Source organism: Phoxinus phoxinus, assembly GCF_949152265.1.
Source record: "Phoxinus phoxinus genome assembly, chromosome: 5".
NCBI classification, from domain to species: Eukaryota; Metazoa; Chordata; class Actinopteri; order Cypriniformes; family Leuciscidae; genus Phoxinus; species Phoxinus phoxinus.
Window position 1 is genome coordinate 38,490,849 of NC_136880.1, and position 20,756 is coordinate 38,511,604.

A 20,756-nucleotide genomic window follows, 5' to 3' on the forward strand; every position below is an offset into this window, starting at 1 on the left:
TAATAAACAAGAAATAAAAAGATTCATCTTTCATCCGAAAACAAAAAATAAATGCCAGAAGAAAAAACTTTTTGCATAAAGAAAATGAAGCCTATTTTTTCAGGACCATTAGATATTGTATATATATATATGTAACCCGCGTAGGCCAGTGAGAGCTGTGCGTGTAAACCTCACTCCCCTGGCCTCAAGAGGCGCCTGCGGCCTATAGCGTCATTGCCTTTAGCGTCACCGCCTCCCACACCGGAGACCCCGGTTCGAATCCCGCTCAGAGTAGGACCGGTTACATTTGGTGCCGTGATCCTGATGGAAGTGAAGTTTAGGGGGGTGAGTGTAACGGGCCAATAAGATCTGTGTATCTTATCTGTGTAAACATCACTCCCCTGGCCTCAAGAGGCATTGCTAGGCGTCTGACGCTAGTGGCTGCGCACCCGCTTCCCACGTCGGAGACCCCAATTCAAATCCCGGGTGGAGGGGGTCAAGTAGGACCGGATACATATATATATTTAGGGTTAGTTACTTGTAATTATGCATAATTAACTGTTATTACTATAGTACGTACATGTAGTAACATGTAAAGATGTCATCTTAAATTAAAGTGTTACCAAAAAATACAATTACATTGTAAACGCACCTGGTTAGGACATGATATTATGATATGGCTTGCTTATAGTCAGGAATTATAGCAGCGCGGTTTAGCAAGAGTTTTGGGATACACACATATGCTAGCTTGGGATGATACCAGTGAGAGTTGGGGGATGTTGTTAACTTAATAAATAAAGAGTGGTTAAGGTGTAAAAGACAATGAAAATCAATTGTGGTCATAGTAATTAAGAAGTGTGGCAGAAGACCTTGAATACAGAGACAAGAAGTTGTTAATACTGGTGGGATGATTTAGTAAGTGTGATGAAGACTTAAACACATAGCTATTACAAGTTATTAGCAAACATTGGTGCGCAGCGATAACACTGTCTAAACGATGAAGAAATGAATGAGATGTACACAAGGTTAGTGTAGTAAAGGTTAGTGTGAAGACTGAGTCTTTGAAAAAAACATTGATGGAGCAGGCTAAGATGTGAGGAAGATGAAGTTGTGAAGATGGTAGGTTGTTTGCAAGCCAAGGGGTATAAGAGATTGTAGCTGGTTTTAAAAGTCACTGATTGTTCTGTAATTTTTGAACAGTCAATACTTTCTTCGTTACAAAAGACGGTGACTCTTCTTTTTTGTGTGTGTTTTTGGTCACAAAACAACATTTTCATTGTTGCTGAGTAACACACCAGACAATGTCCAATAAACCAATCTTTTAAAGAAATTGCAGGGAAATAAGAATGATGAGGATGGTGAAAATGGGCCACGATGAGAACCGTAACATATGAAAGGGGTGGGGCATAGTTGGGAACCTCCTTCTGGCAGTGGAACAGCAACACTTAGAAAGCCAGCAAAGCTGGAACTGAGTGGGCGTGGAGTGGAGTTGATACACAATGCTCTTGTCGGAGTAGAAGGCCATTTCAGATGTCTCAGTGTGGTGAGGTGTTTACATGTGTTCTGAATGCATGTGAGTGTCTGTATACATGACGATGACTTTGAGTGTTTATGCGTCAGTTTGTGTGTGCTGTGCATGTATTAGAGAGAGACACAACGCTCAGTGTCTAATGGGGTGTGTGTGTGTGTGTGTGTGTGTGTGTGTGTGTGTGTGTGTGTGTGTGTGTGTGTGTGTGTGTGTGTGTGTGTGTGTGTGTGTGTGTGTGTGTGTGTGTGTGTGTGTGTGTGTCAGGCAATGTCTGAGTATGTTTCAATAGCATATGAGGATGAAGGCATTTAGCAGACAGCCAGGTCACAGTGCTGGAGGCTGGCCCTTAGTTGGATGACCTCTGACCTCTAGGCTACGACCTCTCCACCTGGCTGGGCTCCTGTGACTCTGAAAATGCCAACAGAGCAGAAATACATAATGTAAATATCTGAAAGTGTGCAAATAGCATTACTGTGTGCATGTACTTGATGTAAATAAGTGGAAAATGTGTTCAATTAAGTTTTAAGATTCAATTCACTGCACATTTGTCTTTGTGAAAAATAATAATAATTATCACTGATTGATGGCTGGTAGCCTTAAATTCTGAGTCAAGTTTGGTAGGCAACTGAACTTTAGGAGGAGGCCTCCCTCTAGTGGCCATTCAGCATAATCAACCAGGACTTGTAAAAGTCCTAAAAGAGATGATTTTATAAAAAATAAAAAAAAACATTTAGGTCAGCAAACCCTCATAATTGTACTTTCTCAACCATTTTTTTGAATTATATTAGTCTTAGTCGATATTCTTAGTAATATTAGTCAATCGTAGCATAAATTGCATATTAAAAAGTACATTTCATTTTGAAGGTCAAGTGAAGGACAACACTTGAAACTGTCACCATCAAATTCTACTATCAAATGTTATCCACAGTCTGGTAAACACAAATGCTGCTGTAAAAGTTTCTCACCTTTTAGGGTTGCCTGATCGTCTCTTGTTTCTCTAGGTTCACTGGTGACTGCAGGGAGAGTGCTGCCTTCTTTATCCACTAATTGTGTGATGTTTGAAGAATCCTGTGGGCCAGGAAGGGGGCATCCTTCTTCCCTTCCACAGTCTCCCCACCTTCCCACCCCCTGCAGTCCATCCCAAGAGTCTGAGCTACGGAGGCTTAGGCGTCTCATTCGTGAGACAGTGTCCACCTCTCTCATGCGGGCAAGTCTCTCCTCTGAGCCATGCCCGGGCGGGGCTATAAAAAGAGCCTCTATTCTTTGGGAAAGTCCACGGCTCAGTCTATCTACACTTGAAACCTGACCTTCATCTGGACCTTGACTCCGGCCCTCATCAATGCCTTCGCCAGCAGCAACTTGTGTATGCTCTACTTTATCAGCACTAGAGGCAAGACTGCTATGATCATCACCGAGACCCTGTTCATGCTTAAGCGTTTTTTCTTTCATGTCCGAATCTGCCTCTTTGTCGTCAGTGTCTTGGGGATTTTTATCTAACTCCCAGTCTGAATCATCTGTGCCTTGCCCATCAATCCCACACCCACGCCAACCCCCCAGACCTAGTTTTTCACCACCTCCTTCCTGTCTGTCATTGTCTAAACCCCACCCCTCCTCACCAACACCCCATCTTTCAGCATCAAGAGACCGTCTCTCTCTGGACCAGAATCCACCTTGGCCCAAACTTTCTCCTTCCCACCCAGCTCTCTCCCAATCTAACCCTAGTGATAATCTACGATTAGTGTAAGGTATCACAGAAAGGGGAAGGTGATCTGGTGGAAATTCAGGACGTAGCTCTGAATCCAAACCTGAATGAGTCCACATTGCAGCCTTATTTGGCCTCAGGATCACATTTGCTTCTATCTTTGCCTCTGAGGCAGTATCACTCTTTTGCTCTGTTCCTTCAGTTACAGAGTCGTTCAGCTCGCATTGCTCTTGCTCTGTTTCTGTCTTTTCTCTAGAACTGTCCTCTTCTGTCACTTTTTCTGTCACTTCAGGTTGTTGGCTTGTCTCTGTTTGCTCTTTTTTGGTCTCTTTTATTTCTATATGTTTCTGCACAGTATTGGTAGGATCATCTTTTATTTCAGTGGCTAAAATGTTGTTTGCTTCATTCTCAACTGACTCACTGCCAGGAATGTCTTTATCACCTTTAACCTTGTTTGACTCATCAAGGTCTACTGCTGAACCCTCTCCTGTAATCAGAGTAGCAATATGCTTTTCAGCTAATGAAAGCTGCATCTGCCAGTCAGCAGGAACCTCAGGGTTAGCCTCTAAACCTGCTTTGTCACCAACCGGCTTTCCGGTTGCAAGGCTACAGAGCACACCCCTGTTATTAAGGAACCTGTTAGTGTGGCTTGTTACCCTCCTAAAGCCTGAGCTTCTTTCCTCCCTGAATAATGAGATTGGCTCCTGTCTCACTTCTAATGCTGAAGAACAACATGGCTGCTCAGAATCTATGGGAGGCCTACTAGGTATGGGCACATGCTGTGGGGTTTCGATACTCATGGCACTACCTGGTTTGGATTTGACAGAAGCTCGGCTAACGGCCCCAGATTCTCTGGCCATTTGGAGAGTTTGACAGATGTGCTCGTAGTCTGGGGGGCTGGTTAGAGTGGAGGCATCTTGCATGGGCTGTCTGTCAGCCCATGGGACCTCGGCTGCCATGGAGGAGGTGGAGGATGTTTGTGCAGTCAAATCGTCATCTCTTTGGGTCTCTTTGGGGGCTGGGATTTCCAGCTTCACTGATCTGCAGGCTTTGCGTTGGGTTATCTGGGACATGACTGTTTTGTAATCTCTGAAACCTGGTTCTGGTGGCGGAGGAGCAGGACAAATCTCCTCTCTTAGCTGTTTGCTGAAGCTTACACTCTTCCCAGTTGATGGTCGGGAAAAGGCACTTTTCACCTCCCGGTATTCTGGGTCACTTCCGGGCACCAAGCTTGGCCGAAGAGTGGTTGCAGGAATTCCAATCGGATCTGAAGATAGCCTTGATTTGATGCGGTCAGGGATTTGCATGGAGGAACGGTTAGGAAGGTTATTGCTGGCAGTGCTGAGCTCCAGGATATCTTTATAAGCCTCATTAAGATCCTCAATGCACTGGTCTACACTGGGGCGTTTACTTGCTTGGTCTTGGGCCTCTTTAGTGATGGTTTCAAGCTCCTCAATGGCATCCCATGGTCGCCGGCACACTGGCTTCAGCAGGAACTGGCCAAATGCCTCTGGGTTTGGACCTGAGGCTGCCCTTGCCTCTTCAGTCAGATCTGATGGTGGGGATTGAGCAGGAGGCTGTGTTGGTGGGGGGGGTGGAGGTTGAGATGGAGGTTGGGTTGGAGGTGGGGGTGGAGGGTGTGGCGGGGGATGTAATGGAGGTCTGTGAGAACCTGTGCTCTTGGTGAAGGTACCAGTCCGTGAAAAAGCACTGTTGCTAGATGGTTTTAGGCTTTTCTGGCCCTTCATGGGATACCCGTAAGGGGTGCTGGGGTCAGGACCTCCTGAGGTCGGTGGAGCTGCTGGAGTCGGTGGAACAGATGGCACTGATTGAACTGATGGAGCCGGCAAAGCCCCAAGAGCCCCTGGGGCAGCCACTGGGGCCACTGATGTAGTTTCAGCAGTAGCTGTTACCTCTGGGGCAGCAGGAGCATCTTGTGCTTCTGTATTTGCGGGACCTGGATTTGCATTGCTCTTTGTAGGCTCAGGGCTTGTTTGGGTCTCCTGGTCACGGTACTGGTCCCCTGGCCAAGCCCCAGAATATCTTCGAAGCTCATCATGTGGATTTGGCTTAATGATCCTAGAGCGTGAGTTCCTTCTGCGATGAGCTCTCCTTGTGGCTATGCTACTGGACCCACTGCCAAGTGTGAGTGCTTGTAGTTCCAAGTCAGTGGAGGTGGTGGATGTGCTTTTGAGGCTTTGGTTTGGCAGGGAGCAGAGGGTGTTGCTGTTTTCGCTGGAGGAGCTTGGTGGAGGAGGAGGAGGGATTGGAGGAGAGTCTGGTTCTTTCTCTTCGTTGTTGTTCTGATCTCGAGATTTTGCACTGGACTGTGAAAGGGGCACAGACACAAGACAGAAGATAGTCTCACTGAGTTTCTTTTTCACACTCTTTTTTTCAGGTTCCTGGACTGGTTCCATCTTTACTGTTGACACACTTTCTGAGGAACCTTTATCCATGGATTTGTCAGCTTTACCAGACTTGTCAGTATTTTTCTCAGCTTTTGTCTGGTCTGTACTACTATCTCCTTTTGCCTGCTTGTCAGCCTTCATCAGCTTGTCAGTGAATTTCTCAGGTTTACACTGTTTTTCTAATATTTTATCTGCTTTAAGTTGTTTTTCTAAAATTCTATCGATCTTCAAGTGCTTCTCTATGAGTCTTTCAGCTTTACTTTGCTTGTCTGAAATTCTATCTGCTTTAATGGGCTTTTCAGGGATTTTCTCTGCCTTGACTTCAGGCTTAATTTGTTTGTCTGTATATCTGTCGGCCTTGACTTGATCTGGGGTCCTGTCTACCTGTATCTGGTCAGTTAATCTTTCCACCTTTATTTGTTTGTCTGTAAACCTGTCTGGCTTTACTTGATCTGTAGGCTTGTCCAATTTGATTAGGTCTATAACTCGATCTGGTTTTACTTGCTCTGTTACTTTGACTTGATCTGTTCTTGTCTGTTCAGCACCTCTCTCCACTTTGACCGGCTCTGTAACTCTCTCAACCTTGACTTGGTCAATGACTCTGTCAGCTCTAATCTGCTGGTCTATACTTCTGTCTGTTTTAATGATTGGTTGCAGGGGTCTGGGCTGAAACGCTATGGGGTACTTGGCACAGCTCTGGTCAGATGCTACAGTTTCACTGCCCTTGTTCATCCCCTTGTGCCAGCGGTTAGTATTCTCCTGTTCAGTGAGAGCCGGTTTGTTAGTGTCCATGCTAAGACTCGGTCCCTGTGAAGGGAGAAAGGCACTATCATGTGTGGATTGTCCTAAAGTTGCAGCGCAGGGAAGCTCTTTGTTGACGTGTCGGATCTTGTCCGCGTCTGTGAGCGAGTTTCCACAGGGCCCCCCTGAGACATGCCTGATGCGCGGGTCATCAAATGGGACATACTGCACGAGTCCTGGGCGGCTAGGTATGACAGGCCCTGGATGCACAGGCCTTCTTGGAACTACTGCCATGCTCCTGTCTTCACGCCGTTCTGACCACGACAATCCTGAAGTCCTGGAAAACCACTGCCCCATCTCTGCACTCACAGGCTCGCGTTTCCATCGGACAAGAGCAGAATCTGCTCTGTAGTTCTGTCCACTCCTGGGTGGCAGGAATCTCCTGTAGGAGGGGGGTGGGATGTAACCAGGTGGCTCCATGCCAGTCAGTTCATGGTAAAACAGATCTGCCCTATATGCTTCTGGTCTTAAGAGCTCAGCACTTTGGGAGTAACAAATGGACCGGTCTCGTAGCAGTTCTGAGCTCTGAGAGTAACAAAGAGATCGGTCCCTTAACAGGTCAGCACTATGCGAGTGGCTGAAAAAACGATCACGCAGTAGTTCCGCACTCTGAGAATGACTGACAAATCTGTCTCTTAGTGGTTCAGCACTTTGAGAGTGGCTGACCAAGCGGTCTCGAATTGGCTCTGCACTCTGTGAAAAGCAAATGGACCGATCTCTTAGAGGCTCTGCACTCTGAGAATAACAACCAGACCGGTCTCTGAATGGTTCTAAACTCTGAGAGAAGCACACTGAGCGGTCTCTGGATTTGGACACAGGTTCGGAGGACAACGTTTCCCAGCTCCCCCTGCTTTGCTGGTGAGTCTCATAAGACGGGGGCTTGACGGGGCGGCTGAACCGTGGCTTTGGTACAACTGCAGAAGGAGCATGACTTTGTGTCTGACCACTCCACCTCTCCCCTGCTTGCCATTCACTGTGGTATCGACCATATGGAGCGGAGCTGTTGCTTCTTTGTGTAGGGGGCTGATTTGCAGCACCAGTTTGAGGCAGATCTCCATAATGAGGATCCTCGGGGGAAAGGACTCGAGGGAGAGACTGGGACTTAGCTCGCACTGTGGCGGACACACTACCATCTGCTGGTCGCAGGCGGTGTTGCTGCTCCTGAGACCAATGTTCAGCCTCCCCATCTGACAGCTGCCGGCCCAAGCCCACTGCAGGGCGCCACTCCTCTGTGCCCAGGCTCTGGCATTTTCTCTCTGCAGTGACACGTAAAGTCTCTGGGCCTGAGTCTATTGGTTCCCGTATCCATGGGCCTTCCTCCCAGCGTGCCAGTGGTCTCTCAGCTCTTAACTCCTCAACAGCTAGCACTGGACCTCGCCATAATCCTCCAGACACTCTGAGCTCCCTGGGATCAGCATAGTCCAATAGAGCACTGAAATCCTGTCCCCTTCTTCTCCAGAATGAAATATCTCGCTCATCTGCATGTTCAGAGTACGTCAGGCTAGGAGCATCATAAAACCTAGCAACAGAGACAAAAACAGTTCATTAAATTTTCTAAAACTTTGACAATAGATTCAAAAACTTTGCAATTAATTACTTTTGTTACAACAGCTACTTTTTAAAAATTAAAAATGCGATTCTAGCAATCAGAAATTGTAGATTAAGGAGGCAAACAGATTAAGGAGGCAGAACTGAACAAAAATTATATAGTATAGTCAACGAAACCAGTATGGCTGTAACCCCATGGGTTAATTTATTTTAGATATGTCATAGTTGACAATGGGCTTAGAACAGGCAAAATAGAGAGTAGAACATAGTAGATATTTTTATATTTTCAATAACAGCCAATAAAAAAATTATCTGAAATCTGCCAGCAATTAATGCTGATTAACAACATTGACAGAGAGAAACTTGTATATGCGTTATCATTTTATGTAGACATAATACAAGCAATCAGTCATTAAAGAAAATCAATATGTAATAAAATATTATATAGCCTAGTATATATTTATATAATTTTTTATAGTGTATAGTTTCTGCATAAAAAAATTGCAGTATGGCTGTCAACAACATTGAAAGCATGCTAGTAACACTGTCAAAATAATAACAGACATAAAATATGTTTGAAAAGTTATTCTGTACTGTGATATGCTATATTCCAGCTAAAACAATTTTAGGCTTAAACTATGTTGCCAATTCTACCCAAAAATAAACAGTGTGTGACCACAATCTTGACTATACATGAATGAATGACTTTTATGAGTAGATTCTTGTAATGAATCTCAAAAACAGACTCACAAACTCCAGCATTGTTGGTTTGACAAATCCTTACTCTAACAAATCTTGCACTGAATCCACCAGTCTGGTTACTGAATTACTGAGCTTCAAGTCATCAAAACGATAATTCACGTACACATCTAAATTCACCAAGAACTTGGGACAGATCAATTATACACAGGTAAAACTGAAAAAAAAAAATAATAATCCAATGTAAGTATATTGTTATGTAGCGAAAGCTAATTTTCAACTCTCTAAAATTACAAAAATGTAAAAAAAAAAAAAAAAAAAAAAAGACAAAAAGAATCAAGAGAAACCCTAAACCTAAACAAGACTACTGAATTAACCAAGACTTGTACCTCTCTTAAAAATGTTAAAGCTTGTAGCCGGTTTCAAATAATCAGGTAGCAAGTTCCAAATGTTGCCCAGTAGAAGCTGCTCTGGTGGATCTGCTGCACCACTGCAGTTTTGCAGAATACTTACGTAGAGGAAGGCCATTTAATCATTTGAACACAATCTTGTCATAGTGAAAATGAACAAAGCATAACATTATATTTACTTAAGAAATGACAGTGATGATACATTGTTGGCTTCCTATTGAAAAATGTTCAAGGCCCGGTTTTAAAGACATTCGTTTAGTTATAGACTGGTTAGTCTGAGACCAAATGGTCATATGATATACAGTGAGAATATTACTGAATTTTAAAACAACAATCAATCAATAATAAAATGTTAAGCAATTTATTATCATCTTAAAACTAATAAGATTGGCCTTGATAATTTTACATCTTTTAAAAAAAAATCTCAAATCATTCCTAAATATTTCTTCTCTAAAATTTGTTCAATAACCTCACCGTTAATTCTATTCTAGTTTTCCCATTGAAAAACAAAGATTTTCTTTTTCTTTTAGTAGTAGTATTTATTTAAGGTCAAGCAAGAAGCATCAAGCCAAGCTGACACTTTTTTTTTTATTTTTTTTTTATTTCAACATCAACAATTTTACCAAATCCATTTGAAGGCATATTTCTGGAAGTTATTAATAATATTATTAATAAAGGCTGAAAAGAATAGGACCCAAGATGGTTCCCTGGGGGATTCCTACAATTTGATGGGGTCTTATTATTAATCACATTTCTCATTTTTTTTTTAAATGCATTTTACAGTGATGTTATGAAATGGTTTGTGAGACTTAAAGCAGTATAGTTATTGACTAGTTGACTTATTCATTTAACAATTACATGTCTAGATTAATCTACACATTCACACAGACCTTTTGTAATAAATCGCAAGGCATTTAAATAATAATAATAATAAAAAAAATTACACTCAATATGTTCTAGATATGCACAAGTCGATTGGCCATCAAGTAGAAACCGTCCGTTTTTTGCTCAACAGGCGTTTTTTAAAACTGTATAGCAATCATATCCAAACATGTAATATGTATGGAAATATTATGAAGGCTGAAAACAGGAAGTTAATACAAGCTAGAGATGGGACTCATGGAATGGATGTAAAGAGGTGAGGTGATATAGCAAAATTTCACAAAGCTAAAGTCAGACTATTCAGTTTTTGCTTTAAATCTTTAAATCTTAAATCTAATTAAAATTACAAAAACAACTGCTCATTCTACATGTGTGTAAAGTCTTTGTTGGGATCGTGATTAAAATATAGCAGTTGCCTCTAATTTCAAACGGCTACAGATTTTTTTAAGGCCTGTTTTTTTGTTTGTTTGGTCTGTAATAAGGCAAATAAACAACAAATAAATTTGCTTAAAGAAAAAAATCAGAATCAGCCCATTTGCTTATAAAATAAATCGGAATCGGCCATGAAAATTCATGAATCCATCCCTAATATTTTCCACTTAAAAAATCTATCAGTCAATCACATTTAGTGGTAAACATAGGCAAAAACCTAACCAGAAATTATGTCATTTAAAAATTAGTATGTAATTTAGTCTGTTTAGCATAATGACAAATAAAACACTTTTGTTGACGAAAAAGGTTTGTGTTTTGCATAACACAGGTGTCATTCACTGTCACTTTACACACACACACAATGCACCTCTGGGCAAGCTATAGATGTGATTACATTCACATGGCCGATTCCTTTCAGATTACATTAATGTTGCCTGTCTGGATTTTTGTGATAAATCACAGTGGAATGGATTAGCCAACAACATGAAATATGGATAAAATCTAATTGAATTTTTTTTTTCTATTAGGATAGTCTTCAACAGCAGCACACACATGGCATGACATCCACCAATACTTCGGTGGTCTCAAAACATATTTGGGCACATGTCAGTTGTTAATGAGATGAACTACCCCTATGTGAACTTGATGGGAACTGACTGAACATCAACTATACATCACCACAAGATGCTAAATTCTTGGCTCTGAAAAGAGAAGTTACAGGAGTTCTGAGAAAAGCTTTTGTTTTGCAAATACCACTTGACTTTATATTTTCTTTAATGCAATGGCGTTCATACATTTTTAATTGTGACCAAAGAGCCCAGATACTGCGCCCAGCCACTGTTTATGTTACAAAAGAATATTTGGGACATAAACATGGATGGAACATTGCATACAAAATACTGATACCCCGAAATAAATCTGCTAATAACATGCAATATTTCAAACAGCATACAAGGAATGTTAAATGCTTTAATGTGTCACCTACAGGTTATTGCCTCCACTTTTGCTGGTGTTCAGATCGGTGTTCACTTGATCAATCACATTTTTAAATAGCTATACTTACACATTTATATTTAATAGTTGTCGAGCATTTGTTCGAGTAGATATATGTGCTTCAAGCGTGTTTTGATATGCGTGTTTACCTGCTATTGCAGTTGTCGATGTTAATAAAGAACTTCTTCATTACTGGCAAACTTTTTTTCAGGTTTTTTATCAGGATTTGCATTTTCAAATGTCAACTTAATTCAGCACTCTTTTTGGTCTCACAGTTTTGACATATTACTGTCTGTTTACTGAGAAAGAAAACGCTCCAATATATAGCTCTCTTAAAGTTGTTAAAGCTTGCAGCAGGCTTCAAAAAATCAGGCAGCAAGTTCCAAAATTGTGCACCTTTCACAGAGAAGAAAGTTTAAGCAAAGGACATTTCGCATCGCAAGGTAGGAAGGCATCAAAGTATGTTTCATTTTAGTGACCGTTAAGCTGAAAAAGAAAGATAGGCTACCTGAAAGTCGCGGTTGGTGGTCAGTTTGTGCGTAAATGTACGTTTTTGACCAACGTTTTCCATTTATTGAAGTAATTCTAGCAAAAAAAATTAACATGCGACATGATTGCTCCGCATCTCTCGTGTAGACAAGTCAACCAGATGATAGATATCTGGATAATCAATCAATCAATCAATCAAATTTTATTTTTATAGCGCCTTACAACAGCCAAAAGGTGCACAAGGTGCTTTCCAGTAAAAGCATCGGTTACACTTTACAATAAGGTTCATTAATTAACATTAGTTAACTACATTAGTTAACATTAACAAATAATGAACTGCACTTATACAGCATTTATTCATCTTTGTTAATGTTAATTTCAACATTTACTAATACTTTATTAAAATCTTGTTAACATGAGTTAATGCACTGTGAACTAACATGAACTAACAATGAACAGATTTATTCATATTAACTAACATTAACAAAGATTAATAAATACTGTAACAAATGTATTGCTCATTGTTAGTTCATGTTAGTTAATACATTAACTAATGTTTAATAAATGAACCTTATTATAAAGTGTTACCAAAGCATCAATAGACAACAGAAAAAGGGGGGGGGGGGGGAACACAAATATCAGCCAGAGTTGGAGGTTACGTGTTAAAAAGCTTGTCTGAACAGATGAGTTTTCAACTGCGATTTAAAAGACGGATAAGATACTTCAGGTAAACGTTAAATGTTCTGTGTGAAAAGCTTGCGACTCAGTCTTATTTAAAGGTTACAGTAATTCCACATCATCGATTATTTTCAGTTTTTGTAAATAACCTTAACGTTTCCATTGGACCATGTGATTTAAAAATGGCGCCACCGGAAATGCTTCGGGACCAGGACCAGACATGCGCAGTAGCATTCCAACGCGTTTGTTATTGTTTACGTCCTTGAAATTGTCTATTACGTATTCAGTCTATAGGCGCGTAGTGTTTCTTTACAAAGTGACGTCGCCAGCTACTGGCCTGGCATGAATATTACAGCGTTTTAATCGTTTTCACAGATCCGTGTGAACTGGGATCATTTTTACTTTGTTGAAACGTGAAAAATGGAAAGGAAAAACTTTACCGTTTTTAGTACATCGTTGTCGTGTAAACGTACCATCAATGTAAAGAGCCATTCACACCAAGAATTATAATTATAACAATAATTTCAACATCAGCTGAATTTTTTTATTTTTTTTAAGTGATTCCAATGATGTCTGTGACATTTTCGTTATTGTTATGTAGGACTTCCCTGTTCTCAAAGAATTCAAACGATTATTAAAAGGTTATGGTTTTGGGCGAAATCGCCAAATATTTGAAACATCTAGTTTCTCAACATGACACTTTAAAGTGGACCCTTATGACAGTGCACACTTACCCGCTGTCTGTAGCTAGAGAGTCCCCCAAAGGTTGCAGATCACCAAGGAAAGCAACAGGAACCTCCAATCTCCGTTGAATCCTCTCATGGCCCTCATTGATGTTGTTGTTGTTCTCTGGATAAGCCTTCACCGGTGCCGGTCTGTACACCACCGTACCCGCTTCCGCTCCCCCCTCTGTCGTCCCAAATCCATTCAGTGTTCCACCACCTCCAGGAGGCCGGTTCTCTACGTTGTCACGGCGACATTCGTTGTTTCGATTGTCATAAGGCGCAGAGGAAGAGGAGGAGGCAGGGCCGCTCCTGGGCAGTTTGTATCCATGAGAGATCAGCAGGTCCTCCACACTGTACATGATGTGCGTGTGTGTGTGTGTATGAACAGAGCTGGAAAGGGAGCCCAAAGGTGTGTGTAAGTGTGTGTGTGTGTGTGTGTGGCCTATGGGCAGTGCTGGTGCAGCAGGCGGGGACACAGCTGCTCAGCAGAGGCCATCACTGGAGAATAAGAGAGACAGAGAGAGATAGAGAGAGAACATTACACTCTAAAACAATAACCATCTGCTCTGCAGAGACCTTCCCATCTTCTCGGTTGAGCACATGAAACTTTAAAGCTACATACAGTATTTATTCTCATGATCTGATGCGGCCACACCCTGTCAGGTTATTATATGACCATTGCACAAAATGCTCAAGAGGTGCAGCGATGCTCTGCTCCCATCATACTGACATAATCTACGGCTGCATGGCTGATATTTTTCAACATGATACTCAACGTATCAGAGGAACCAGAACTTTGGTCATAGAGTCATTGTTGCCAAGCAGATTTCAAATGTTTAATGCAAGAAATAAAATACAGTAACGACCCGGTTCAAAATGACCAAGGTGTGTTTTTCACTCTGTTTCTGTGAACAAACGGAAGAATATATTTAATCATTTGTATTTACTGTATACACTTTTATAAGAATACATATTCATAAATAGCAATGTTTACAGTACTTATATATATTTAATAAAGCATTTTTAAAATGGAAAAAATGGCATCAGTGTCTTTGCAATGCATTTACAAAAAACAAATTTTTACATTTTAAACATGGTTTATTAAAAATATATGTAAGTACTGTAAACATTGCTATTTATGACTATGTATTCTTATAAAACAAATTCGTTTTGAATCAATCAATAATTGAAACAGACAGTTAAAACAGATTCACAAAAATTAATCTATCTAACTCTAATGCCATTTTTGCTACTGATGCTTAAAGGTATGATTCACCCTAAAATTAAAATTCCGTCATTAATTACTCATGTCGTTCCAAACCTTTAAGTAAGACTTTCGATGTCTTCTGAACAAATGAAAATATTTTTAGTGAAATCTGAGAGCTTTATTCCTCCATTGACAGCCTATGCAACTACCAGAAAGGTAGTAAAGACATCATAAAAGTAATCCATGTGACTCCAGTGGTTTAACCTTTACGTAATTTTATGAAGTGACGTACTTTTATGAAGTGACGCGTGCTTTGTTTCTGAAAAAAAATAATAATAATTTACCACTTTATTTACAAAAATATGTTGTGTTGGAGATACGCGTGTTGGAGATTCATATTTTGTGCAAATAAAGCACTCATGTTGCTTCATAAAATGAAGGTTAAGCCACTGGAGTCACAATTACTTTGATGTCTTTACCTTTCTGAGTTGCATAGGCCGTCAATGGAGGGACAGAAAGCTTTCAGATTTCATTAAAAAGATCTTCATTTGTCTTCCGAAGATAAACAAAGGTCTTATTACAGGTTTGGAACAACATGAGGTTGAGTAATTAATGACATAATTTTCATTTTTGGGTGAACTATCCCTTTAAACTGAGCATTTCTGCACCACAAATGCAACTGCAACAATAATGTTTTCAAAAAGGTATCCTGAAACAAATAATGTGGTGTGGAACTTGTTTTTATTATGTATACCAAAACCAAGAGCATGCATTTAAAAATAATAATACTAATAATGTCATTTTGATTTCATGTTGACTTTTAACTACTGTAGGAGCAACAGTTCTGTCCTAAGAAAAAACATAAGTGCCTAAGTTGCAATGGATAATGTTGATCTACTATTACTAACCTGCATATTTAATAGACAGTAAAAATGACAGATCGCACACACAAGAGACTTACCTACTCACAAATCAGCAAATGCTGATTGCTAAATTTATATCTGAATAGTTGTTCAATAAATAATCATATGAAAACACTCTATCTGCATAGTTGAGAGAGCAACACTGTGTGTTTCCATGGTGATTTTTAAATGACTGAACCACACCTCGGTGCTGAATGTATCCTAGCAGTAACCTTTGGTCCCCACAGTGACCTTAACTTGACCTTGAACTATGCTTAGAGAAAAATAGAGACAATGACCTTGACTCATGCTTGTAGGAGCTCTCTCTCTGTGTGTGTGTGTGTGTGTGTGTGTGTGTGTGTGTGTGTGTGTGTGTGTGTGTGTGTGTGTGTGTGTGTGTGTGTGTGTGTGTGTGTGTGTGTGTGTGTGTGTGTGTGTGTGTGTGTGTGTGTGTGTGTGTGTGTGTGTGTGTGCGCGCGTGCCGAAACACTATCTTGTTTTCTTGAGTAACGCTCACACCGATTTGATGAGTGGCATTCGATCAGGTTGAATTCACAGTGAGCCATGCAATACTGCCAGCTACGCTTGAGGCTTTGGCTAGATCCTTCTCTAACTAGGCAGGAGCCTGCTTACCGTCTCTGCACTTTTTTTTTTTTTCCCCGTTGTCAACACACACACACAAACCTGACCTCTGGATGACCTCTGTGGAAAATATGTGCATGCGTTCTGCACTTACAGTGTATTAGATGAATGATATAACCAGCAACCTGTGTATACTTTATCCTGTCTAATGATACTAAACTGCATGCAATGCATAAAACACACACACTTTCTTTCACTTTGTTTCTGTTGGTCGTCTGAAAACCTCGTTGTGGGCAGGTTATCACATTGCAGAATCATTAAAACCACTGATGCTTTAATAACCGATGTAAATTAGTCAAATATGGGGTTGAAATTAGAGTGAGGTTGATAGTGCATTTCCCCTGCCAGCTGGAACTGTGATTGGTGTGGTATGGGAGTGACATCATCACTGTGAGCAGCCAATCACGTTCCACTGAGTCTGAATCAGCTGTAACCTACAGCAATTCTGAGTAAAAATAAATAAAGAGTGAAAAACTAAACAATGCTGTTTGATACACAGCTCTTGCTCTTATGCTGCCCGTGACACAGTTAAAGTAGCCACCTCCCTCCAGTACTGCATTCTGAACAATACGAATACAAATGAAGGGACCATCGCAGCGTGATCGTATCACACCACAAAGTAGCGCTCCCTATTCAGTCGTAAGGATCAGGGAAGAGAGACGGCAATAGTCAAAGTGTGATTTGACCATGACAGCTGCTGTCAATGATAGCACATCGGTGTTGCTGGGTAGAAAAAGGGGTGTTGCTGCCTCATGTTGATTGAATATGAGAGTGTCACAGCATCACCACTGGAATGGAGGTTCATAATTACAACCATTGACTGTATCCCAGAGGGGGACTTCACAAAACACTGATCTGACATCATTTATCTAATCTCGTCATTTTCAACTCTTCTGTCCTACCAACATATCAATTTGCACACTATAACAGGTATCATGTATGTGCTTTATGCAAAAAATATATTTTTTGTCTTATAATTGATCCTTTATTTAACATTGATCATTGATAAACTTTGAAAGTTGAAAGATAATATGAGAAAAAAATCACTACAATTGTTTTTTAATGATTTCATGTTTTTTTTTCTGCAGGTCTGCATTACATAATAAATGCTAAAGATGGGCTATATTTTACATGCCTATCATCATGACAACAGCCGCTTAGACATGTGTAAGATAACAAACACTTCATAACTTCATAAACACACACACCTACAGCAAAGACAAATCACAATGAAATGTTTTTATATCTCAAGTGTTTCTCTTTGTCAGCAATCAGATGGGGAGCAAAATTAAGGAAGTCACTCAGACAGACAGTTCACGTCAAAAAATTAAAATCATGTCACAATTTATTCATCCTTATGCTGTGTCTATCCTGTATGACTTTCTTGCTTACATTAAACGCAAAGGGAGAAGTTGGACGGAATGACAATCTCAGAATTCACTTTCATTATATGGCAAAACGATGCAATGAAAGTGAACGGTGACTGAGGCTGTCTTGCTCCACGGACGGAAGAAAGAAAATCATCAAAAATTGAAAGCGAGTAAATGATGACAGAATATTCAAAATAGGATTTGATGAAAAAGATGCATGTAATCTCACATGTGCTTTCTCAACAGTCTTACAAACTGTGCTCAGATTCAGATGTGAACTCGTCAAATTTTCCAAGACCAAATTATTTGAACCATGTCATATACTTTAATTTCGAGTTCTATACTCTTATACCCAACAATGCTCTCATTTATATTTCAGCCAACTACTTTCAAAAAAAAAAAATGGACTTTTTAATGAAACAAACAACTTGTCCCCTCACCGCATGCTGTGACAATTCTTCCAACATCATATCACCTCCACTTCTATTTCTGCTCACTTCTACTATAGCGTTCATTAATTAAGAAGTCCAGCGGGTCTATTTAGAGCTCGAGCACTTCACCATGGACAACAAGCCTAATATGTTTACCTTTATCTCAGTGAAAGGATTACATAAACACCTGGACATGTGAAGATATCAAAGCTGTAAATGAGCAACGTCTAAGCAACACAATCTCCCTGTGGACACACGCACTCACACACACACGCATTGGTCGAATGCACTGTCTCTAAGGAGCAGGCCCCGCTCGATGCTCTAGTGTCGGGCACACAGGTAGCTTCCGTCAGCACATGAGCAGGTGATAAAATCACCCCTCCATCACTTTTTACAGAATACACTTTTTAATAGGGGGCGGACAGAGATTGAGTTATTAACTTAAGTGTGCCGTAATTAATTAAGAACTTAGCACAGAGAGACAGAGGGGGAGAGGTGGGGTAGAATGGGCAAAGCAGAGCAACACCCAAACGCACCAGCCATTCCCTACCCTATGAGAGAGGATGTTAATATTAGAGCAAGAAGCCCAACTCAAATGCAATTTCCACCTCTCACTTATTTCATTTCGCTGAACATCTCCACTGCGCCACAAACACACGCAGCTCCTGATGAGCATCAACGCGGCGCACAAGCGCGTAATATGACCTACAGCATCAGCACCAACAGCATCAGCAGCGCAAACGTGCTATGCTGGCAAAGCCATACTGCAGTGTGTGCCACGGTATACATCAAACAGGCCGCTCAAGAATGCTTTTAAAAGTCAAAACGCCCCGAAAAAAAAACCGCACGCGTACGTAGCGCAGCGCAGCGCCGCAGGTATACAGAAAACACATTGCACAGACTGAGTGGGGAAAATACGCTGTCATAATCCCATTTCAAATTTTACATATCCTCCCATATCAACATAAACACATAAATGGCCTAGACTCGCACCGGTAAACGCAAACGCAAGGTGTTGGGTGCGTTTTCGCCTCTCCGCACCATTTGCAGATGCGTCTTTTGCTTGAGTGTGTGTTTATATTTTGCATTAGGTGAAAATACACAGGCACGCGCGCGCTCGCGTTATACTGCTCCTTAATGGGAAAAAATACATGCATGCACGCGCCGGCTGCAGATGTATGTATTCGGTCGGTAAAAGGCGCGACGTGCTCGGATGTCATTTCAAATGTATATGTCTTACCTGGTGCTCGTTTGCGCGGCCGTCGCAGTTCGCCTGCGCCCAGCGTCAGAGGCTGCAGGACGCTTCAGCTGAGCATGTCTATATCAGCGGGCTCTCCTCCTCTCTACGCGGAAGGAGGAAAAAAACGGCGTTGGCGACAATGGTTTCTCCCGAAGTGTGCGCGAAGTTTATTTTCCTTCCTTCGCCCTTGTTGACGTCAGACGTGCGTGAAATTGCTGCTTGATTTGACATTTAGTGGAGCTCGGTGCGCCAGCACTAATGCGGAGCCTTCCATGCTGGTGGCGAGTGTGTTCTGATGTGAGCAGGGTTCAGTTCATGCTAGGTGTGCACACACTCTCAGAAAAAAAAGGTTCCAGCTTTTAAGGAGAGCCTTTAAGTTCCACTAAGAACTTTTTATCCTCTAGCTCGTTGGGAAAACATCTAAACCCAATATGAGGATTTGAAAAGCGTGTAATATTACATCAGGAACTTAGTTTATCTTCAAAGAACACACAGCCAAATATGGTTCTTAATAAAAAATATATAAAAAAAACATGTTTACTGAAAATAAGGAACAAGAACAAAAAAAAACTTGAGTTAGAAAACCAATGAAAAAGAAACAATGCATCAAATGCATTTAATGTAATGTAATGTACCTGTAATGTAACATCAAGAACTTTTAGCCTATAAAACTATGGAGTGAAAAAAATAGAGTAAAAGATATAGTTGAGAACAGAGATATTTTTATACAAATATTTAATATTTCATTATATTTGTATTTTATATTTATATAAACAAAATAATTTTGTCCTACACAAGAGTGAAACATTTATATTGATAAGAAAATAATGTGTGTGTGGCCTGGAAAACCCTACATTATAGGGACAAAATGTCAATTTTTTTGGTCCCCATGAGGAAAACAGCTTATAAATCATTCTAAGTGATGTTTTTTAACAATGTAAAAATGCAGAAAGTTTTCTTTTATGAGTATTTTTAGGGGTAGGGTTAGTGTAGGGAGATAGAATACAGTTTATACAATATAAAAATGATTACATCTAGAAAGTCTGTAAAGATATACAAACAAGTTTCTCGTGTGTGTGTGTGTGTGTGTGTGTGTGTGTGTGTGTGTGTGTGTGTGTGTGTGTGTGTGTTTGTGCAAATGAAGAACCTCTGTGTAATACACTCAGGATCTGAAGAAGCTGTAATGCATTGTCAAGAACTTTAATTAGCTCCAAAGAAGTAAATGGTCAAACTGAAGACAGGAAAGATTTCTTTATTTACATTTATCCGCTTTTACATTTATTCATTTGGCAGATGCTCGAAAACAACTTAAAGTGCATTCAAGAAAGACAAAATTGTGCATTAGGTCTAAATGACCCTCTTTGCATGCATGTAAAGGACTTGCTATCAGAAAGCAGATGAGATTATATAATATTCCACATGGACGGACAGAGAAAAAGGTCCAAAGTTCTGTGCTTTTTGAAACTGTCCATCTGAGCTTCGTCTCTCTCGTGCATTTTACACCGTGCACATTCTCTCAGGGACCAGCCCACTCTCACAAACACACACACATACACACACCTCATCACCATGGAACACTGACCCAGAATTCCCGGTGCTCTTGATCAGATCAACACGGTGTGAGCGCGATCCACAATGACACGCCGTAGAGATGCTAGAGGTGAAGGGAGAGAGAGAGAGAGAGAGAGAG

General features: G+C 40.7%; 2 protein-coding genes across 2 annotated transcripts in view; one reads left to right on the top strand and one right to left on the bottom strand.

The window, feature by feature from the left end:
• The window catches only part of LOC306998107 (uncharacterized protein), a 514,861-nt gene that overhangs the window by 146,889 nt on the left and 347,216 nt on the right, over positions 1 to 20,756 (top strand). The window lies entirely within an intron of this gene.
• On the bottom strand, positions 1,881 to 19,158 carry jcadb (junctional cadherin 5 associated b; the record flags this gene model as incomplete). Its single annotated transcript, XM_079613396.1, has 4 exons — positions 19,067 to 19,158; positions 13,284 to 13,772; positions 2,473 to 7,937; positions 1,881 to 1,915 (listed from the first exon to the last, which is right to left on the bottom strand). The coding sequence occupies exons 2-4, from the start codon at positions 13,631 to 13,633 to the stop codon at positions 1,881 to 1,883; spliced, it is 5,850 nt and encodes a 1,949-aa protein (XP_079469522.1). The 5' UTR covers positions 13,634 to 13,772; positions 19,067 to 19,158.